The sequence below is a fragment of the Triturus cristatus genome, chromosome 9, assembly GCF_964204655.1.
Source record: "Triturus cristatus chromosome 9, aTriCri1.1, whole genome shotgun sequence".
In the NCBI taxonomy this organism is placed as follows: Eukaryota; Metazoa; Chordata; class Amphibia; order Caudata; family Salamandridae; genus Triturus; species Triturus cristatus.
This window is the reverse complement of record NC_140592.1, coordinates 242,410,491-242,435,136: the sequence shown is the minus strand read 5'-3', so window position 1 is coordinate 242,435,136 and position 24,646 is coordinate 242,410,491. Positions and strand designations below refer to the sequence as shown.

Below are 24,646 nucleotides of genomic sequence, written 5' to 3'. Positions count from 1 at the left end.
GCAGGGCTGCGTCATTGCTCGTACCTTGTTCAGTCTATATACAGCTGACTTGGGCGCGGAGCTGTTGAAAGGAAATATCTTCCCCCATAAGTTAGGCCATACCAAATTACCTATCATTCAGTATGCGGATGACCTGGTGCCACTGGATCAAACATGAATTGGGATGAAGAGGGCCCTGGGCATACTTCACTTGTATACAAAGAACGCCGTGCATACAAATGATGCAAAAACCAAAGTTCTGGTGTTTGGCCAAAGAGCCAAGAAACATCAGCTGTAATGGAAGTTGGGTGCCTTAAAGATACACACGACCTGCGTATCTGCCTATCTCGGTGTCTGGTTGTCAGTCACGCACAAATCCTTCTTGCACGCTAAGGCCCTGGTAGAAAAAGCAGCCCAAAACACTTTTGCATTAACCAAATTATATCACAATCTACAGTCACTCGGCGGAAGGGATCTGAAGAGTAACAGGGACCCAACTTTTACCCACCATAAGGTATGGGCACCTCGCATTTCCCGGTGTGCTCACAGAGCCATTAGAGTGCTGTCACTCAGCTGCATACAGGAACATATTCAAGCCCCCTATAGCAACCAGACGTAAATTGATCCTCAGAGTTTGGCCTAGTAAAAATGGATATCGAATGCAAAAATTATTTAACTAAATATCATCAACAAGTGGCAAGGGCAGATCCATGTTCAATGAAAGGTTCCCTGTGTGTGATCATCAGGGATAAAAAGAGCAGCTGGTCAAGGTAACTTTGCAACGCAAGAGACTCGCTGAACTTGACCTCTGGGTGTTTAATCGACCCACTCGTAACACAGCACCTAAAGAGGACCCTAAAAGAGCAGGACAAGCTCATATCAAGGGAACGGGACATTAATGAAATCTGAAACATCCCGGGAGCTGTGGAGCTCGACACATCACATGAAGCCACTACTTGCCAGCCGCATCTGAGAGCAGATTGGGAAGACAAGCTCTACAGAGCATCCTGTTGACCTGGCTCCTAACACTGCCTATATGGGAATATAGGCCCCACTGGAAGAACAACCCTCGGAATCTGTGGCACACACTGTATTCTGTTGCCCAGCATTGCACCCTCAGAGGTGAATTATCAAAGGGCCATTTTTGTGCAACATGGTATTAGAACATGTGAAGAGGCAATGACATACATCTATACATCTGATGTCCCGATGGAAGTAGCACGGATTGGCAAGTTCTTTGCCACAACTGGAAGGCTGTTGCAAGACGCCTGCCCACCTCGGGGACATCCATTTGATATTCTCAAGCTCAAACTCAAAAAATGATATTGATCTGATATGGCTTGATAATTTGACTCTTTTCACTTTGAAAGAAATGTCTGTTTACAAATATTGCTGAATCTTCACCTTGTAATTAACAAGTCATGTGTTTTTTTACAAACTTTGCTGGACCACAGGTCTGGCATCCTGCAAACGATCCCACTGTCCTGTGTTATTTGGTACGGCCTGATGTTTTTGGCATCATTGGACCTTGAAGAAGCGTCAGTCCACAATCACTTTTGAATCAGCACACCTTTCTTTCAAGCGGCTGGCCTCAGTCTGGCACTGTATTGTATCACTTGATAAGTCTTGACACCGTGGGACTTTGCACTTTGAATGCTATGCATGCTGCTGTTGGCGCCTGACCCTGAAAGAAATGCTGACTAACAGTACCCTTAGCCATGATGTTTCTTTATATGCCCCCCCCCCCCCCCAATACGGCACCAGGCACCTTGAAAGAAATTCCTACTTACAATTCCTTCTTGAACTAGCACATGGCACTTTAGTGAACTTGGCTCCTTCCCCTGTGTAAGAAATGTACTTTTACAATCGTTGTTGGATCTGCATGTGTCACCTTAGCTAGTTTGCACCTTTGTTACCCTCTGTTGCTGGTCTTAGTCAGGCTCGGTCTTGAGTTATTGGATAAGCCTTGACTAGTCGGCACTTTGCACTTTGAAATTATACGTGAAACGTCTACTCTTGCTGTGTTTTAAAATTGCTGCGACGGATTGTCTGAATGTGCTTCATTGTAGCGCAATCACAGTCTTGTGACTTATGTAGCTAGTCATTGTTGGGCTCTGTTTTGAGCCATTCGATAAGCTTTGACAACTTGGCCCCTTGCACTTTGAATATTATGCCTGTTTCTTAAATCACATCTGAAGTGTTTACTCCCGCTGTGTTTTAAACCCTCTGGGATGTATAGTTCTATTTGCTTCTAGAATGAATGGTCCCTTGCCATTTATGCTGCCATTTTTAGGTCTCGCTGAGCCAAAGGCTCGAAGAGACATTTTGTATGTGGGATTTTCAAAGTGCTACCCAGTCTTTTGGCTGGCCTAAACCTTGAGTGCACGATTACATGCACGTGCACAGCTGCTCCCACTCCCCCCTCCCTTCTCTATAGCTTTCTTTCACTTTAGCCGCTTTGACCCTTGCATTCCCCCCTCCCTTCTCACCCAGCCCTTTGATGCTCTGCTCGATTACTTTCACTTTCGCCGCTTTGATGTTTGATTTTTATTGCCTTTGTTTATGTGACGGAGATCCATTGCATTTGGCAGAACATTTCTGGGGCCGTATTGCATGAAATACACCAGGTGGCGCTACCGTGTTTTACAGAGCACCATACAACATTTTGTTCTGCGTTATAAAAAAGACGCTTTAGGAGCGGAAAGGAGCTATCCCTTTTACTTGTATTAAAATGTATTTTTAAAGGTGTCTCAAAGGATCCTGAACATAGTTTATACTAGCATGCTCCAATACTGTCCGTATTTCACTCCTGATTGCACTGGCCTTCCAGGTCCTCAGACTCATGATTTTACTGTTATTTCAAAACCAATCTAACATTTGTTTTGTTTTAGGTATTACCTTAGTAAAGCATACCTATGTGATCTTACTCTCCTTGGACAGTGTTTTATTATGGATGACAAGATGTTTTCTCATTAGGACTCGCACCATAAGCCTCTTTCATTCCAAACATCTGGAAACGCATTCGTCTCTGTAACTATATAGTAATGGCTTTCAGTTACAGCTGGCGGAAATTATGCTACACACCTATTTATTGCCTTCACCAAACGATTCTGCTTTCACTGTTGTGACCATAACTTGCCAAAATATTTTACTGATGCTTTCGGCAGTGTCTCCACTTCGGTCTGATCACTCCTCAAATGACACCTTCCTTAATCCCACCCACAAGCAAGGTAAGCCACTCAATTTTATGCTAATTTCAAACACTTTATCCAAATCTAAACCCATCATCGCTCCATCTGACATCACACATTTCACATGCAAATCAGTTCGCCTCCTTGTAGATCGCTCTCTCATGTACCCATCTGCTGTAGAAAACAGGACCCCACTGCTCTCACTGCTTTCCACGTGATCTTCATAAAGACCTCACTTCAGTCTTGCACTACAGCTCATACAACTGCTTCATTATCCACCTTGTACCAAAGATAGGCCTCAGCCATGAATTACACTTGAAATAAGAGCGCATAACCGTAAATGAGGGCAGCAGTACCTAAATGGCGAAAGCACATATTCACTGCTAACTTCTTGGTTAATAAGCAAGCCCTTCATACACTGCATAATGATCTAGGAGGTGTCAAATCTATCTATTTCCAGGACCTCATTACCTCACCATCCACAAGCGCTCTCTGCAAACCTTCAGCTCTTTACTCTCTCCATCATCTTCAATTATCAGTATTCTATTGTTCATCCTTACCTGCTCATGACTTCACCCTGCTACATCTGCTCCAAGATTAACACTATAATTAGTCCACAGTGCTCAAGTCCTCACTCGCCTCAACCCTGCGCAGTTACATTATTACGATTTAACACAACATCCTCCTAACAAACGTTTCCTCTTATGAAAGTAGCTAATCCACCCTGTGCGCCCCCCTGTAACCATTTCGTCCTCCCTTCATCAAATCTTTGCCTCTTTCATCCAACAGTTTCCCCTGCGTTTCCCTTCGCACTGACTGCCTGTCCTGTAACCGACTACTCAACCCTCTCCTGTGTTCGGGACCCTTTATTCCACTATCCTATCCTCTGTTCTTGTCTATGCTCATACTCTTAGATCGTTCTGCCTCTCCTTTGATTTTGCTGGTCACCCCACACTTTTCTCAATGAGCGCACGGGGCATTAGCTGGGTACCAGCCCTTATGCTCCTCAATAAGCAGCAGCAATCGTTGCAGTTTCACCAAGGTGAGTTTAGTAAAAGTTTATTTTACTACTTTCGATAACTGGTGCCTTTCGCAAACAGAAAAGGTAATGACAATGTATGGCACATTACAAGATGGCATGTTTTAATACTAGGGCTTCTGATTATATGCATAACGTTTGATCTAGCAGACATGATTGAACATATGGTGAGACCCTTAGGGCTCAAATCACAAAGGGACTAATATGCAATAAAGTTACGTGTCTCTTCACTCATGGCAGAATCTCTGCACTGCACTCACTGCAGTGCGCTGGACAGAGAGGCTGCCCAGAGTGCAGAGACTCCACACTTGTACCTTTACTACACGTAAGTCCCTTTGCAAATCAGACCCTTAACCTCTACTTCTTTGTGATTTTTAAAATAAAGAGAGGGAAGCATTTATAGTAAAAATGGAAAACTCGTGTCTCTATTTACAATGCAGTTATTGGTTGTTTTTAACTTTAAAGAAAATAACACATTTGTTCTTAAACGACATCCATATCTTAAATCACACATTTTATGATTTTGACATTTGGAATTTCATGTCATACCCTTCACTTGTGCCCATTCCCGACTTCTTATACCCTTGTTATCTAGCAGTGCTTTCAACACCACAGGCCATCAAATTCTGGACGGAACGGCCCTAAACGGTTTCGCCCATACCTCTATAATCACACTCAAATGCTAACAAGCAGTGGCATAGCCAATAGGTCTCGCCTTTTGGACCGTTTAAGTGTTTAGTTATCCAGCACAATATCCTTGGTGCAGTAACATTAACTGTTGCATGGCTAAACACTTATAAGGTCCCAAAGGCGAGACCTATTGGCTATGCCAATGCTTGTTTATTAGAGACCCTAGGGTCCGCGTTTTATATTGATGTATTTTATTTTTGAGAGGTTTATTTGCGCTTTGATGACAATGTAAAGGTTTTAAGTAATCGTACAATAAAGTACTACTGGACCTGCTGACTGTGACCTGATAGGAGCACTGATGGACTGGACCTGTACCCAGGACAAAGAAGTGCATTGCAAGGCTTATAAGGCTGGATACAAGAGGTCTTTCCTGAAACTGACAAGTGGCAAAAGGACCTAGATTGGACCCTGCTGTAGGCCTCTGTTTGACACTCTGTGACTCTCTCAGTGCCTCTGCTGCGATCCTGAGGTGGTGGGGTGAGTTAGTCCCCGGGGGGGGGGGGGGGGGGGGGTGTAGTCTTTTAAATCCCAATCCACCCCACAGGAGAACACTTCTAAGTCAGAATATCAAATCTGCGACCAAGGCTCACCTGGTTGATGTATCTGATACATGCGCTTTCGCAGCCAGCCTCAATTGCAACTAGGTCTTGGTCTATTGCAGCCACTGACTTTCATTAGTACTTTGTGCTTCTTGGTGCTATTCCTGATTCAAATTTTTAAATCTACTGTTCCCCCTTTTGGATTTTTTCTCATTTTGGTGTCATTTTGTTTACTAAATTGTACTCTATTATTTTTTTAATTCTATTTGGGAGTTTTGTTGTTTTGCATTTTCACTCTATTTCTGTTTTGGTACTACATAAATGCTTTACACCTATATCCTCTACCTCAACTCTCTGACTCATCTCAAACCTCTATCTACTACTAAATCCAATGCACTACCCTATTTCTCACCCTATACCTCTATCAATGTATCCTCTACTTCTACTCTCTCATTCATCCCAAACCCCATACCACTACTATGATCCCCAAAATAACCCTTTCCAGACTCTTCCCTACTCTACCCCTCCTTGCATCATCTCATACCTCTTTTACTATTCTGATCTCCCAAAACGAGCATTTCTAAACACTTCCCTTCGACATCTCCCCCTCCACCTACCTTTTGCCCATCTCAAGCCTACTCCTACTTCTAGGAGCTCTAAAATAAAGCAAAAAAAAAATTCGAAATCTTCCCTCTTCTATCCCTCCACTATCCTTTTCAATCCAAATAACTGACTAATATATCCACCACTCAAATTAATTTCATATTTCACTATACTAATTCACCCCTAAAACCTTAATGGGTTCCGGACTAACGGGCTTTTCGCTGAAAAAGTGCTTTGATGCCTCATCAGGGGTAGTAAGTGCTATAGTAATGCAATTGCAATACAATACATTGCCCAAAGTTAAGTCTTTCTAAACTCCCTTCCTCCCAAGTATACAAACTATACCTTTTATTCCTGACACCCACCCCACTTTTTCATACCCCGTACCATAATGTAAAATAGCATTGTCTATGCCACCTTCCTGTGCCCACATAAAAATCATACCTCACCTTCCCCACCGGAAGCTTTGTTCTCTGCTCTCCATATGTGCAGAGAGCCAATGCCGCACTTACAGGCTCTGGGTAGACCGCTACCAATGTGGCATACTCTGCCAGTGTGGGTCTGTGCAAACTGGCGCTAGCATTAGATGATGGCATTTGGGATTCTCCTGCCTCTTTCGGGCCCACAGAACCAAGAGAGGCGGGAGAGATGGAACACAGTTAAATAACATTCTGACCCATTGCTTTGTCCTCTGTAGACCAGGGTGAGAGGTTGGAACACAGGCGAGACACCTGCTTAAATTATGATGCAACCGTGAACAAATGACATCAATTTCAACTGTACCTTATAACATTGAATATATTGGTTTAGTATCTGGTATTCCCACTTATGGCATATGATCTATAAAAAGGTAAGTATGATTTGTTAATTTGGGCATTCACTCTCCCCTTTCAGTTTGAGATGAAAATTGTTTTATTCACTTGTAAAAGAGGAAAACTGAATGAATGAGGAAACTGTACATGTTCACTAATTCCATTATAGTCCAAACCATAGCTTTATAATGTTTACATGGCCATCTCGTGTAGGCACTAATTTGGTAAACTAGTGAGAGGAGTATGAAGATGTAGGAAAATATTTTTGTGAGATCCTGGCAGCACTTATTGTTTGCTTGTTGAATTGTGCCTGGATTATCTTGTGCGGACTGTAGCAAAAACGTATGTAATAAGGTATTTATATAAAGTCAGTTTATCTCAATTGAATCAAATGTTCGGATTTTGGAATTTGTAGATTCGTATCGGATCTCTTACTCTTACTCAATGAGGTTTTGGTGCGGCGACTGATGTAGAACTTGCAGAGAGGATCATTATGTGTCACTGTGAAGACGAACCAGTATGCACTTATATGTTTCACAAATAGCTTTTTGCACTAAGAGCCAAATACCCAAAACCAGCAATACACAAGATGTTTTTCTTTTTAGACCATGCTCTACAAGTGACCCATTATCTTAATATGCCCGTCCTGAATATCTAGCTGAGGTATCTGGAATATGAATAAAATGGATGGGGATGAAAGTTTAGTCCTTCAATTTCAATTTATTTCTTCTGGATATTAAAATAAGTTATGAACTAGTTTAATAAATGTACTTTATTGTGCATCCTTGCTGGATCTATTTGAAATTGTGTATTTGTTTGAGACCATGGACAGTGATATTTTCCGAAACAAATACCAATACTTTCCCTGTAAGTGCATTTTCATGACTGTTTTTACTTGCAATTTCAGCCTTCTCCAGCTGTGGAACTACCAAAGATTGATGGTCAGTATTGTATTATGCTATTTATTTTCTACAAAAAAATTGGACTTAATATCTCTCTAAATGTACAGAACTATAGTATATTTACTGAAGTACTCAATCCTGTGTGGGATGTGAAGGAGTGTGGTAAAGGAAATTAAAAACCATCAAGTACAGTAGTCGCTCACAGGCACGACTGAGAAATGATATGTGACGCAGAACACATGGAGAGATTGTGTGAAAAGATGTAGATTCAGATATTTGCAGCACACTTGTAATTAGTTGAGGAATCGCTCTGACGTATGTGCCATTTTAGTCAGAAATTACCTTCAAATTCTCTGTTTCTTCATCTACCTGAGTACAACCTGTGCCTTCCACCTACTTCTCAGACCCTGGAGGACTGGGACCCCTTTCCTCACCCCTGCGAGTTGTATCACTGCCCAGAACTGCTATGAATCTTCTCTATTACTCTAGTGTTTTCACCTTAACCAGTGGTAGTACATGCATGTTCTCCGCGTCACTGGGGTTGAATGGGCTGAATGCAACGGAGGGGAGGGGGAGGGTGTGGGTTTGGAGGGGGGCGAACTTCAGGGTGCTCTAGCACTGGACAGGGGGGCAGCTTGGATTGCCCGGGTCTGTGGATTAGTTAGAATCTCATGCCTGGACCTAACAGTTCGTTGTTCGGTAGGAGAACCTTCGACTCCCTCAACTGGTGGGTTGGTGTATTATAATGCGGGAATAGCCGGCATCGGGGAGGGCACCTCCATATCTGCATATGGCAGGGAAGGTTGAGACCCCTTGCTTATTTTCTGTGGGATAGGGTCATCGGTATGGGCTTCCTCAAAGATGGCCCCTAGTTCTAACAGTGCCTCTCTCCTCCTGTCCATCCTTTTACCTACATATTTGGTCTGTATGTGTGTTCTCATGTGTTCAATTATGTTAGTACTGAAGGTTCCCTCCTTTGGCCAGGGAAACCAGTGTGCCATTCGTGGCAAAACCTGTTCGATTGTTTTAGCCTTTGTGGGGAACCTGGTTTGCATGTGTTTTATTGGCAACTCCATTATAAGTTTGGGTCTTTTTTGAGGGACAGATGCATCCTAGTTGTTCTGGTTTCAGGGAATGTTAAGTTGTACTCTGGTCGTGGGGAAATATATGTATACATGGGGATCGCAGGTACTAACTACTTACTACAAGCTCCGCGCTATTTAAAGATGCATCAACATGAACATTTCCACAAATAGCAATGCATATGAAAGATCACAACCTACAAGAAAGTGCAATTTTTAAAACATCCTGGAACTTGACAGCAAACAGCAGAGTTTACTTTGGTATGAAATAACGATTGTGATAAATAGCAATGCCTTCAGTAGCGCATTGGGACATCAACAAAACCCAATACTCAAGACAAAATAAGGTTGCATTGATTTACCAGCACCACAGCATCAAATCCTCACAACATCAAATATATCTTGCATCAATTTCAATATTACAATAAGTAAAAACCGACAGACAATAAATTATGACTTTGTCAAAAATACCTTAGCCTACTCCCAGCGCATGCTATCCAGTGACCAGGAGAAGCCCTGCGAGCTACACAGGACTAACTGAGCCCGATAGTCTATTAATATCCTCTCCGGACAAAGAAAATGACAAATCTTTTGCAGAGAAAAGGAAGAACATGAAGAACCACAGGCCCCTCTTGGTCAAACACAAGCTACACCTGATCTCCCAGATCTAACTTTTCCCTTAACATCCAAATCGCACCCTGTATCACACCCAGGGGTAATGTTTACCATCTGTGTCACGCCCAACGGTCCAGGCGAACAACTCCTCTCACTTCTTTCATATACCAACAGTGTTAAGAAACTGGTAGCACTGAGAAAACCCCTTTAGACTAAATAATAAGGTTGAGGTGTCGGTCCTGTATCACACCCAGGGCCCATGCATACCATCTCTGTCACACGGTGAGGCCTCAACCCTGTACCACACTAGGGAACAAGTGTACCATCTTTGTCACACCCAATTTTCACCCTTCCTAGCATACGGACTATCGAAAAAAGGTAACCTCCTCAGCAACACCCCCAAAGCCACCTTGCGTCTACTAAGTTCGGACACCTAAAACCGGTAACATGCCAGATTTCGGTCAGTGGCAGGGCATGTAGGACCTCCGCACTGCGGATTCAGCAGAACTTCCAATCAATTGCCGTGTCTGCTCACCTTCTTGCTGCGCAAATGTGAATCCATCCGGGCTGGGTGCTTTTCCTTCGGCTGCAGTCTCGTCTGAGGTACCAATCTCTCCTATCTTGCACGCCATAATGTTGCTCGAATGTGAATTCACCTTGAAAAAAACAAAAGACAAGAGGCATTTGCCAAAACAGGAACGGTTGGTTTGATTAAACACTGGCTGGGAGCACAGTCACAGAAGCGGGTCTGAGGACTGTCTCAAAGTACAATCAATTGGACTATAGTTTTATACATTTCTTTGGGTAAACGATTCCTAGCTTTTTCTGTGGAGTCATAAATAAGGCCCCTGATAACAAATGCAGGTGGGCCTCAACCTTACGTGGACACATTGAGGACCAGTGGGTAACCTGTCCGGAATGAGGGGCACTTGATCTCTGTGTTCTGTATGTGCTGTGCCCTGATTGGCTCTGTGTTCCTAATTTCATGTGGCAGCCGACTTTATGGTGTTTTGGGAATGTGCGCACTCCTCTGGCCATGTGTGCTTTATTGGAGCAAATCTCCCTGGACCAATGTGGTGTCACTGCGGTTATCTGGGGGATGGACTCGAGGTTCCCGTTCACATTTTTGTCTGCTGGCTACGTGGCACCCCACCTGTTGCCTGTCAATCAGTAACCTCAAGCCTAGGTCTCAGAGCCTGCCTGATCACGTATTTCATAGCCTGTCTGACCACGTATTCCATAGGAAATTTGTATTAAAATATTTCACTTTTAAATTGTGTGCTTACATATATTTTTAGTGTTAAATTATGCAAAATTAATAATGACGTATTTTAGAACTTTTAATTTTATTAGTTGACCTATTAAAAATATATTGCATTTTTAAACTTATATTAAAAATTGAAGTATATTTCAAACTAAACACAGCTTATTAAAATGACTAAATATGAATTCAAAACAAAATTGCTAGGTATTGTTTTTATTTTTTGTAAAATTAATATTCACGAACTAAATTAATATATTTAAACTATTTAATTATTTAATAAACATTTAGTGTGAGGCGGTTATGTGCTTTAACATTTTATTTTATTAGTTCTAGGATTAACATAATTATTTTAATATAAAATAGATTTTAATAATTTTCCCTATTCTTTCCCATAGTTAGAACACTACAGTGGTGGAGATCTCCCCCACAGTGGTGGTCTTCACCAAGGTGGCGGAAATCTGCATCTATGTATAAAGTTACGAGCAGCAACATTATACTAGTAAATATGGCTGCTACCCCTGGCTTCAGGAGGTGGAGACATAGGTCTACACTTTAAGGCAAATTTATACTCTGAAAATGTGAACAGCCCAAAATATTAAGTCTATTCAAAAGCGTAAAAGTACATTTACACATGTAGATTTACTCGGGTGTAAATCTACCTTTGCAAATAAGAACCTATGTTTTCATTGCACCAAAACAAACATAATTTAAAAATAAGAGTGTAATATGTGCTTATATTGCCATCTCATAATGGTTTGTAAATGTCACCAGAACTCCGCCTTGAGGTTTATGTTAACAGTACACCTCAATTTCAACATATGGCCACATTACACAGTTGGCCACTATGCATCATATATTTAATGATTTTTTTTAGGTCTGGTATTAGCTAAGACCTTTTGACATTAGTAAAACCACAAACCGAATATACTTTACTTATAGGTGCCTTCAACAAGCCCTCTTCATTTACTGGTCTGTTGTGGTTTTTCACATTTTTCTTGCGCCCGCTACAGCAAGAAGCATTGGTAAAAGCTAAAGGTTAGCAGCAACATATTGACGTTGCCGATGCATCTCTAAATAGTTGCTTAGACTCCTCAGTTTATGGCAGGTATATGCACAGCATTACAGTTTGTAACTGATATTAAGTTCCAGGAGCATTGTCACAGATCGGTGATGTGCCTTGTCAAATTTCACTCTTGTTTTACCCATCTGGTCATTTATGGATCCAGATTCGAGAAACTGGTTAGAGGGTGAACAGTAAACCATGCCGTTTTGTGAATAATTGTTTCTGTGGCATTGGGAACATGTTGTGTTTTAGGTGACGGGGGGGATGGGGGGGGTGGGGGGGGGGTGATGTGGGTGAATTTGTTGGTTGCTGATGAATAAGTTATTAATTTAAATGCCATTGGTGCAAAATGAATTGATTAATAGTTTTGAATCTACAAAACCACAGTGCACTTCAACATACCCTTATTAATACTTTTTGTATTTTATTCACTGTCTGGGCTCGTACTGCGTTGCTACATTTAACCTTCTTGAAAAAATGATTGCTGCAGTTGAGGTGACCAGACCGCTCCATATCACTGGGACACTTCTCCATTCCTTGACTTGGCTTTTACATATCAATCGAGCCAATTAGATCAACATACCTGATAACAATGATTTGCAAAAATTAATCAACATACCTGATCACAATGATATGCAAAAACTAAGTTCAATAATGGAAAAGTGGTGTCCTAGAGCTATCTGGTCACTGTAGACACAGTTTGTCTTCTGTAACATGTACATCTGTATGACACGGATCTCCCAGACTTAATAATTCTTTCGTTCCTTGGTTATAGCCGTTATCCTTTTCGGTGAGCCGATCCGATGGGAGACCAATCTTCAGCTGATAATTGATGTTCTGTTGACAAGTGGTAGTCCTGGAGACGCTCATCAGCAGTTCAGTTACCCACATATACCTCTGCTTGCCTGTAACATGGATCTCATGTGGATGGCTGAAGCACAGTCCCCCAGGTAGGTAATATGGTGACCTGATTGCTTCTCAAGCTAACTTGACTACAGAGCCAATGTTAATAAATGTTAACACGCATGCACATCTTGCTGGACTAAACACTTGTGGACTATTGCCAGAATTTGTGAGTCTTCTAATGTTGCTTACTGATAAGCATGTTTCAAATGATTAACTACTTTAATTGGAAATGTTAGTGTGTTTACTATTTCAGTTCCAACCATCATTATGGATGGTATACCAAAAGGCTTCAGATGGTTGCCAACTCACCATAACGTTTTCCTTCAGAATTTAGATTTAATAAGAATCTTGCACTGTTTTGTAATTCAGGAAAAACTGTGAAGAATAAACTTTGACGGTGGGTCATATGGGTTCATAATTTTACAGGCAATAAAAGGTGATTAGACCCTAATAATGGTCTGTGACCTTGTCTCTGCAACAAGGATGTAAACCCGTTTAAAAACTGTAACATTTGGGCCCATTTTAGGCTTGTTGAGCAGCAATCTGTTATAGGTTCATATGAGCGCACTGATGTACACAATATCTATTGTCTCCCAATAAGGATAAAAGAACATTCAGATTTCTGTGCAACATGAATACTTTCTCCACTACTATTTGACAAGGATGATGGAATGAGGTTTCAGTGCTAAGACAACAATTTGCAGCCTACGTCTACAATTAGCGCATTATGAAACTATCATGGTAGGAGGTAGAATTGAATGCAGGGGGCGAATTGAATGAAGAACTATGTCTTTGTGGGGAATGGAAAGATGACTACATTTCTATGAGTAAAAAGTGAATTACGTGGATGTTTTGCCTGAGTTTTGAGTGACATAGACAACTCAAGATTTGTTCTCATTGCCTATTTGATGTCACTCGGAACTCCTTGGTGAAAACATAGCCAATATTCATGTTCTCCAGCTATAATGCTATATAAGTTCTCTAAAACATCGATTGCGCTATGGAAACCGGTATGTTAGAATATTGCCTTGCTATCATTCACATTGTGTATTAATTTGTTCCTCAGCGGGCCAGGTTTATTGCTCTGCTGGTTGGCCTATCGAGGACTAAACTTCCTCTCAGTGCATTGCTGGGGATGGGAGTGATCTAATCTTTCACCTGTTCTCTCTCTGCTTTTCTATGCCTCTGTAACTATCTCTGTGCCTCTGTAACTATGTCTGTGCCTCTGTAATTATCTCTATACCTCTGGAAATCCTGCCTACATTCATAGACCTCTCTTACTTAACATCACACTATATTAGCACTTAGTCGGAACAATGAGGTTATTCGCCACAATTTTCATTACATACTCACTTCACACAGGACCACCGTCACTCTGCTCTGTGCCCATGCCTTTACTTATAAATGGCGAACACAGTCTTGAAAATCCCCTTAATGCTAAGGGTCTCAAACATTCTGGCAAGAGAAGAACGATATTAGACTAGTGTCAAAAATTTAAAAGGAAATATTCTCTTGCTCAAAGAGTCCACAATTGATAGCAAAGATGCTCTTGGCATGAAGAATAACTGGCTTCAAAATTCATTTTGTTCCCTATCCAAAGATAAAAAGAATGGGGTGATCACATTAATCTCTAAATTCACAGGTTTATCAGCTGCTGATAACCTTTATGACACTGAGAGATGCTAGATTATTACTAAACTCCAGAAAAAAAGACCAAGAACTTTACACGGCTAAGATTTATCCACCCACAGGTGATGATCCAAACCTTTGGGTGTAACTAAATAAAAGAATACGCAAGTTACCATGTGATGCTTCTATGAACCAAAGTGGAGATTTTAGTCTTCCCTGGGACGGTCCTGTGCTCAGGATTTCGCCCAGTAACTGCAGCCTTAACTAGTCACATGCCTAGATAAGAAATCTATGTAACCATAACAACCTGAATGATATTTGGTGAATATTCCACCCTATGGGAGTTCTACTTTGTACTCTCCTCATGAATAGACTGCATACTAGTTGATATTTTCTCAGAACAACAAATCCAAGAATAGAAACTATAATTATGTCAGATTATACATGCATATCAAGTGAGTTAAAATAGGGCTTGCTCCAGACAGAACGGAAACATTATTGAGGAGTTTTTGAATAACCCAGAACCAAAGGCCCATCTAAAATCACCCAACTTCATTAGTGTCGCTCTTTGTGCCTTAAACCCATACCAGCTTTAAACACCCCCAATCTATCTCTCTGCTGTGAGCCTTGGGCGTAAACTCTATTTTGCTTGAAAGAAAAAGCCCTGAAAACTTATTTTGACACACATGGTTAGCATGGGTTTGCTTTATAAGTTACGTAGAACACCATTTTTGCTAACGCCTTTGGTCTTAACTCACTAAGACCACTTTGGTGTAAGGTTGATTTCTATGTACAAAAGGCAAAGCCTCCATAAAGCTAATATTTCACTAATGGAATATGGCTACCCTAGCTCATATTGACTGCCTCAGTCTCTCCAAATGGTTATTCCATTTCATTTATTAAATCGACTAGAAGGTTTGTAGCTTCCAAAGCTTGCACTATTCTTCTACTCTCTCCCTATGTTTGTAATGTCTTTTCCTCACATTCCTCTCCTTTAATTTTTGTCTCCTTGATCGAAGTAACTCAGAACGTCATCAACTAGCAACAGTATTTTCATGTACTGATTGATCTGCATGCCAATTCTACAGGTATGATAACTGTCATGACATGACGAAAACAAACTATTGTAATGACCAATGTTATGGTTCCTTGATTACTTATGGTTATTCTGCAATAAAAGTTTGAATTAAAATTACTTTATACAACTAAAATGGTTAATTCCAAGATTCTGGCACAAACGGATAGCATAAGAACCCACAAAACATTCATCCTGCAAATCTCTTCGCTAGTACTGGTACAGTTTTGTTCTATTCATTTCATACTGAATCTAAGTGCTGTAGCTTGACTAAAAGTGTGACTTTTCTACCTCTAGGTTTGGCCATGGCACCTTTATGGTGTGTCTCGAAAACATTTACAAAAAGATCACTGGAAAGGACCTGAAATACGAAGCCTTAATGGGTAAACCCAGCGAACTCACTTACCACTATGCAGAGTACTTGGTCCGGGCACTGGCAGCTGAGAGACAATGGAAGAAGCCAATACAGACACTTTATGCCATTGGGTATGGATTCCACAAGAAATCTATGTTGTTACTTTGCACTAATCCCCACGCTGCTTGTCTCGTGCATTGATCTAACCCCCTTTAGTTGCTATTTACCCACTTGCTGTTTATTTGATAATCCAGTGCATATCTTCCGACTACATTTTAGTCAGTTTTGTTCCCAGTATCATTTGTTTGTTTCCTGTTCACTAAAGTTTTACCCACAAAGATGCTACTCGTACTCGGGGATGTTACACAGAGGGTCTTGGAGGGCCTCCCCCATGAGGAGAAGCCCCCTGGCAGTGGTATATGCAGGCCATAGGCTTCACCCCTAAAGGCAGTCTAGAGGGGGAGGGGGAGGGGAGGGGTGGGGGGGGTGGAAGAGTCGAGACCCGTTTAAAACTCTCTGGCGCCCTGCTGCCTAAAGAGGATTTGTCCGCTATAGGTTGCCATCTTTAAGTGATGAGCTGAGAGTACCTTTCAGATGCCTGAATCAAGTAATTCCACCCCTGTACGAGGTTTGGTGGACATTGGTCACTGAAACTCTATTTTAAAGCTGCTGAGCTTTGACTTCCCATACAAACTATGCAACCGACTCCTCCTTGAATTGTGAAAAGATTGCAGTTGGTGGCAGTGATCGATCATCATAGCATTAGTGGATGTGGGTGGGTATACCCCGAGACCAAGGCATTAATCAGTTGTCTGATTTGTTATACGCTGGTAACATAGGTCTCACTTCTTTGCTCTCCGCCACCTGTGTGAAATGCGCTCATACTGAGATGCATGATGTTCAGAACACACTTCCTTGGCATCACGCACAAAACTAATACTCAACACAGATAGATGACACTGTAACCAACACCCTTCTTTCAGAATCGGGGGTCTGCAAAGCACTTTGGAAACTTGACAAGAAATAGGAAACATTATAAAAAAAAGCTGAACCAACACAATAAGTCATGAGTACTGACTGTAGGTAGGGTTCACCCATACTAGGGAATGTTCTGCAAATTAGTCCCTGCATAGACTTCTAGCTGGTATTGTAGCTCCTGCATTCACGGAGTATCTCACTCTGCTATGGCCTGTCCATTCTCCCGTTCATCAGGGCATTGTTGGTACTCTGACTGGTGACATTTGCAGTTGCACTTCTTGTCCTTATAAAACAAGGTCCTCAAGGAGATGAAGATTATTTCAGTTTGCACCCACTATTCTCCCAGTCGTACGCTGGCGGTACCAAGAAGCAAACATTTCAAAATACAAATAAAATAATCCTCCTCAGGTGACTAACCACATATGGGAAACCGCATTTACAAAGTGTTCGGGACCACACATGCCATTACAATGCAGGCTTTACAATGCATGCTTCTTTACCATGCATATTTTTATGTTGAATATGCCTTTACCACTCATGCCTTTACAACGAAAATGTAAGTATTTTGTAGGTAAGTGTATTTTTTTCTTTTTTACAACAAACTTTATTGGCATTTTTAAGGACACCGGGGAATTTGTCCCCATACATGGTACCAAGGTGAAGAAAAGAACAGTGAGAGGTGGCATCCTTGTTTAGCCCCCCCCCCCGGTCTGCAGAACATCAGACCCCCCAAACCCCCCCCCCCCCCCCCCCACCCGCACATCACACCAACCCAAAGTCCAACACAGATATGCAATATTTCCTATCCGCATGAGCTCCATATTCCGACTACTCATCCACCATGCATAGGGCCCGGGGCCCCGAAGGGGAACCCACCGGGGCTCTGATTAGCCTCTCTATTGGGTCCAAGGGCACTGCATCCCCCCCGCACAGACAACACGATACCCCGTTATCGCGCCCATCTCTTCCAGACTTTACCATGCTTAGTCGGACAACCCCTTGCCAAGAATACCGCCTCTTCCGCAGACATGCAGCGATCTAGTGCTTTCTTCCAGGCCTGAACCGGGGGCGGGACAGAAGACTTCCAATGCTGGGCTGGGCAATATCTCGCTTGGCCAGCGTCAAACCCAAAAACAGAAGGTGTCGCTTATAGATGTTGCCCCCTATCTCCTCGGTACAATGCAACAGTGTTAAGCGGGGATCGGGGGGAAGCTCCCAACCCAGCACCCCCCCCAGGCAGGATAGAACCGCCGTCCAGAACGGGCGCAGCCGCCCACAGTCACACACCGTGTGCAAGAATGTACCGTCCCCATCACCGCAACGGAGACGCGTGGGGGACCCAATTAAGTGCATGCGCCAAAGGCGGTGCCGGGTGTAATATGCCCTGTGCAGGTATTTGAATTGTATAAACCGGTATTTGGTGGCCACCGCAGCATATCGCGGAACCGCTATAGCGTCTGCCCAGTCATCCTCCGTGAGCGCGGGAATATCGCGCTGCCACGCCTCCTTGGTATTATCTAGGGTAGTGTTCATGAAGGTTGTCAGAGTCTGATAAATCTGGCGAATTTTGTGATCCCCGAGGTCTCCCATCAACAGTCTACCCTCTAGCGGGTGGAACTCCGGCAGAGTGTCTAGGTGCTGGATGCTAGGTGTGAGGGCATGCCGCAACTGGAGATATTTGTGAAACTGGGATTTATGCAGCTCAAAATCGGCCTGCAGCATCTGAAACGACTTAAGCGACACTCCCTTCATTACATCCCCCAGCGAGGAGATCCCTATCATGTCCCAATAGCGAAAGCCCTCCAGACTTGCCGTCTCCTTGAGCAGGGTACCCTGCCACAATGGGGTGGCCCGCGTAATTCTGCCGCGCAGGTAAGTGTATTTTTATATTTTTTTATATATATATATATATATCAAACGCAATCCAATCCAGTTATGGTTATAAGAAAAACTCACTGGTGCCGTGGCCTCAGTTTAATGACGTGCTTTATTCAACGAATATCCCTACGCGTTTCGGAGTTTCAATCACTCCTTGTTCACGGGCGGGGATTCAAAGTGCAGGTGATACTTTTAAAGTTACAGTGTCCGTTTTCAGTCAACATTAGTAAACATAGAAAACATCTTATCGGCCACATTGTTGCAATAAAGTTTTTGTTCAACATCATAGTTGTGAATGTATGAACTAAGCAGAAAATATGTTATTCACTGTTCAATGTTTACACCAACATTAAATGTGTATGTCAATTTCATTATTATCAAAATAACATGTTTAAATCCACAATGTGTAACAGTAAAACCCAAGTGGGTATTTATGTAAAGTTCTCATACAAAAACATATGTTAATTGTAACTCCAGTGAGTGATAATCCTCATAGTGTGGTGTCTTCTTTTACATATATTCAGAATAATATATCTGCTTTTCGTTATCTTCTTCAGTCCTGCAACAAACCAAAAATTACTGTTAACTAGAAGGACTACTGTTTACCAAAAATTAATAAAACTTTAAAAACCCTTAAAAACATGTTACGACGATTGCAGTTTTGGACAATTAATTCATCTTAAATGTATTGACATTTCCTCATCCTGGTTCAAACCTATGGGGCTCATGGTGTCATATTTGATAATCATTTTGGATTCCATCTTCCTCAATTCCAATGTTCGATTGCCCCCCTTTCCCTTTGGGGAACACAATCCAACACAGAAAATTTGAAACACAATCAAAATGTAAATCTTCTCAAACTAAAATGGCGGGCTACCGGGTATTGTTTGTCATTTTTCTTTACAGCTCTAAAATGTTCCAAAATCCTTTTCTTTACTTTGTGGATGGTGCTTCCAATGTAAAACTGATTACATGGACATTTGAGTGCATAGATTGCATATTCAGTATCACATGTCAAATGCTTAAGAATTTTGTACGCTGGTTTTTCATTGTTTAATTTCACAGATTTACAGCTTTGACTGAATTTGCACGCTTTGCACTTGTTACAAGTAAAGAAACCTTGTATAGCATTCGGTTTCTTAATTTCTTTTATCGTACTGGTCATCAAAACCTCTTTCAGGGATTTAGCTTTCCTAAAAGTGATAGAGGGATAATTCCCTATCTTTTCTTTAAGGTCTGCATCAGTCTTTAAAATTTCCCAAAATGTATTGAGACTTTTTCTTACATCCCAAGCTTGATTATGATAAGTTGTGATGAATCGTAACTGATCATTGGTTTCTACCCTTTCCTTTCTCACGAACATGTCTTCTCTTTTTATTTTAGCTACTTTTTCAATGGCTGAATTAATAGTAGCTTTACTGTAACCACGCTCTACAAATCTCTGATTCATCACATTTTCTTCCAGTGCATAATTCTCTTCAGTACTACAATTTCTTTTGGCGCGTAACAATTCACCAAATGGAATGCTGTGTATCAAATTCTTAGGGTGGCAACTCTTGGCATGCAGCAAACTGTTTCCAGCAGTTGTTTTTCTGAATAATTTACTGCATATCTTTTTGTCATAAATTTCCAATCGTAAATCCAGTGCCCTTCCACTGAAACTCAGGCACAGAATTTTGTTTCTGATCTAAACAAAAACACGTTTAATTTACAATTCACTAGTGAAACTAATAATTGTTCCATTGAGTTTTTGGATTTACGATTGGAAATTTATGACAAAAAGATATGCAGTAAATTATTCAGAAAAACAACTGCTGGAAACAGTTAAAGTACATAAATATCTATAGCCGCGCACCGTGCGTGCACCCTAACGTGCGCAAGCGTAATTCTGATTGGTGGTTACATGTCAGTCAACGTTCGAATTGGTCGAAATCAGGAAGTGTCTGCCGCCATTTTGTTTGTTTTGAGTGCGAGAGTGAAAAAGGAAGGTGGCGAACGTGAAAAGGGGGCAGGGTAGAGAGTTCCTGATCCCCTAGCCTTTGTCAGGGGGTCCCTGAAGGACCCCGAAGGCAGAAAAAAACATTTAAATTATTTATTTTTTTTAATCGCGGGGTGCGCGCACCGTGCGTGCACGGTGAAAAACCAAAAAAATACCTAACTTAGCATTTAAAAAAACGTACAAATTCACTGAAAAAACCATAGGTTTCACACACGTTATAGTTAGGAATTAGCATTTAAATGACCGCCACTCTATCAAAAGGATGATGTCATCAGTGATGTCATGAGTGATGCCACTGACCATGTCATGAGTGATGTAATATGTGACGTCATCAGCAGTGGATTGCGGTCGCGCGAGTTATAGTTAGCTGAACTAACTATAACGGGGGAATTTCATTGGTTTTTTACGAGTGAAATGTCCACCTAACTATAACCTGTGTGAAACCTATGGTTTTTTAAGTGGATATATATATATATATATATATGTATATATATATATATATTCACTGCCAAAACCACAGGTTTCAGGGAAGTTCTAGTTAGAAATTAGCATTGAAAAAACCTTAGATATTCACGGAAAAAACCAAAGGTTAGAGGGACGTCATAGTTAGTCTGACATTTCACTTGTACAAAACCAGAGAAATTCAGTCATTATAGTTTGCTGAGGTAACTCAGCAATGCACTGCTTATGACCTCATATATTGCACCACTCATGACATGGCCAGTGACATAATTTCAGTGAATTTCTAAGGTTTTTAAAATGCTAATTTGTAACTATAATGTACCTGAAACCTGTGGATTTTTCAGTGAATTTCTAAGGTTTTTTTTAACTAGAAGTCGTGGTTGCAGAGTAGTTGAGAAAGGGGGCTGGGCCTCCAACCAGCGATCAGAATTTCTACTGCCTAGGACTTAGAGGAGCTACCAGGAGGGCTTCTTGGCCCCCAAGGCCCCTCCGGAGTAAAGTGGACTTAATCCCCAACCAGGAATGCACTAGGGGGTGGGTTTGCAGAGTGGTGGTGAAAGGGGGGGCGTGGCCTCCAAAGAACTCCTAGCAATCCCTCTTTGTGGGACTTACTGGGGGTAACAGGAGAGGTAGTTGGCCCCCGAGGACGTCCTTGGGGGCCAGCTACCCCTCTCATTACCACAAGTAAGTCCCACACAGCAGGATTGCTGAGTTCTGATAGTAGGCCACTCCCCCTGTGTCCACCACTCTGTAAACGCGCTTCCTGGTGCGCCCTTGGTTGGGGGGATGAAGTCTCCTTTGCTGCTAGGGGGCCTTAGGGTCCAACTAGCCTACTGGTTACCTCCAGTAAGCCCCACACAGTGGGATTGCTGAGAGGTGGTCGCAGGCCACGCCCCCTTTCTCCACCACTCAGCAAATGTACCTCCTGGTGTGCTCTTAGTTGGTGGATGAAGTCCACTTGCTGATTGAGGGTCCCTGGGGGCCAAATAGCCCTCCTTTTACCTCCAGTAAGCCCCACACAGCGGGATTGTTGAGAAGTGGTCAGAGGCCATGCCCCCTTTCTGAACCACTGTGCAAATGCGCCTCCTGGTGCACTGCTGCTTGGGGGATGAAGTCCACTTTAGTCCTGAGGCTCTCAGGACACAAGGGGGACCTCATCCCCCCACCAGTAGTGCGCCAAGAGGCGCGTTTGCAGAGTGTTGTAAAAAGGGGCGTGGCCTCCGACCACCTCTCAGCAGTCCCACTGTGTGGGGCTTACTGGAGGTACCTGGTGGACTATTTGGCCCCTAAGGACACTCAGCTGTGACAGGGACTTCATCCCCCAATCAAGAGCGCGCCAGGAAGCTTGTTTGCAGAGTACTGGAGAAAGGGGGCGCAGCCTCCGACAAGTTGCTGGTTCCTATATTTTTTTTAATTAAGGAAAGGGGGCTGTGTGATTCCCCCTTCCCTTGGCGTTTGTGGACCACATGGCCCCCCTCCCGAGGCGGATATATGCCCCGGGGACCCATCCCCAGGGGCTGGGCCTTTGTTATTTCTCTCCTTTTTATTTTTTAAAAAGGGGAAGGCGGCCATGCGCCTATCCCCAGGCCAAATTTTTGGCCCCAGGGACCCCAATCCCCTCGGGCTTAACCTCTCGCAGGCGACAGCGGAGGGAGCCCCAAGGCCCCCGCAGTCCCTGCCTGCTCCACGCCTCCTGCAGGAGCTGGCATTGCTTGGGGACCATGTTAGCAGCTCCCTCTGCCCAAAAGCAATTCTGCTTTGCTACATGGAAGTGAGAGCATTTTCCATGCTCTCTCTTCCATGAAGCAAAGCCATGTATGCTATGGCATGGCGGGAGCAGTGCTCCCCAGTGGGCACCCTGAGACATTGCTGGAGGCGGCCCAAGGGGTGGCTGTCCCCAGGGCCATGGAGGGCTCCTGGGAGGGACGCACGGCCCCTCTCCACAATGCACACACACAGAAACCGCAAAAACAAGGAGAAATTATGCATTTCTCCTCGTTTGACCATGTTAAGACCCGATTTGCCCTGGCCTTAATTTTGGCGCCGCCTCTTTTTACGCCACCCTTGTAAATAGGGGGGAAGCGTCAAAATCAATGGGTGTTGCCTTGGAACGCCCACCAGCAACACCTGTTGCCCACCTCTTTCATGCTAAGTACAGCGTGATAGGGTGCCTTATTTGCAAGGCGGCGTTAAGTGGCTTTACACCGCCATGTAAATAAGGCAAAGCTCCTATCGCCACAGGAACATCGTTAATAGTAATGTTGCTCTGGCGATAGGGGCTTGTAAATATGACCCAAAATGCACTTGCTTGCTAAAGCGGAGCATGTGTCTGTTTCCCTGCCTGCTGTGAAGCGAGCAGGGAAACAGACACATTGCTTTGGGATCCAGGGGGCTGCATGTTCAGCAGCTGCCTGGGTCTCAAAGCAATGGCAGGGACCACGGGGGCCTTCAGTCTCGCCGTGGTCCCCAATGGATAGGCCAAACCCTTGGGGATAGGATCCCCTGGGCGCTATCCACCCGGGGGAAGGGCAGCCGTGCGGGCTCCCTCCCAATTAAAAAAAATATATGAAAGCCTAGACTAGGGGATGGGATCCCTGGGGGTGACAATGGCCCAGGAAGGCATCCCTCCCTTTAAAAAAAAAAAAAAAAAAAAAAAAAATTAAAAAATGAGACGCAGGGCCTGGGAAATGGGGTCCCGGGGCCCAAAAGGGTCCAGGGAAGGGGTGCCACACAGCCACCCTCCGTAAACAAACAAAAAAAAAAAAGCTTTTTTTTTTTTTTTTTTTAAAGCCAGCAACTCATTGCAGGCCCTGCCCCCTTTCTCCACTACGCTACAAACATGCCTTCTGGCGCGCTGCTGGTTGGGGGGGGATGAAGTCCCTGTGGCTGCTGAGGGTCCTTTGGGGGGCCAACAAGGCCTCCTGTTATCTTCAGTAAGCCCCACACAGTGGTATTGCTGAGAGGTGGTTGAAGGTCACACCCCCTTTCTCCACCAATCTGCAAACACACCTCTCAGCGCACTGCTGGTGGAGGTATGAGGTCCCCTTGTCTCCTGGACTAAAGTGTACTTCTACCCCCAATTAGCAGAGTAGTGGCAACAGGGGGCATGGCTACTGATGATGTCTCAGCAATCCAGCTGTGTGGGTCCTACTGGAGGTAACAGGATGGCTAGTTGGCCCTCAATAGCCAATGTGACTTCATCCTCCTACTAATAGTGCGCCAGGAGGCGCGTTTGCAGAGTGGTGGAGAAAGGGGTGTGGCCTCCTGTGACATCTTAGTAATTCAGTTGTGTGAGACGTACTGGAGGTAACCGAAGGGGCTCGTGGTGCACTACTGGTTGGGGGGATGGAGTCCACTTTACTCCTAAGGGACCTTGGGGGCCAAGAAGGCTTCCTGGGACCCCCTGTAAGTCCTACACAGCTGGATTCCTGAGACCAAGTCCGAGGCCCCGCTCCTTCTCTCCACCATTCTGTAAACGCAAAGACTTCTTAAAATAAATAGAAATTCACTGAAAAAAAAGTTACGGTGATGTTATAGTCCCCCTCATACACACACACTCACTAAACCATACAGCCACTAACTCAC

At 43.2% G+C, this 24,646-nt stretch overlaps 1 protein-coding gene across 1 annotated transcript in view; it reads left to right on the top strand.

The window, feature by feature from the left end:
* LOC146797681 (haloacid dehalogenase-like hydrolase domain-containing 5) overlaps nt 1-24,646 on the top strand; it is a 105,038-nt gene that overhangs the window by 68,258 nt on the left and 12,134 nt on the right. The window contains exons 5-7 of the mRNA XM_085624846.1: nt 7,761-7,794; nt 12,555-12,729; nt 15,687-15,875. Coding sequence (XP_085480972.1) covers nt 7,761-7,794; nt 12,555-12,729; nt 15,687-15,875 — 398 coding nt within the window. The remainder of the gene's footprint in view (nt 1-7,760; nt 7,795-12,554; nt 12,730-15,686; nt 15,876-24,646) is intronic.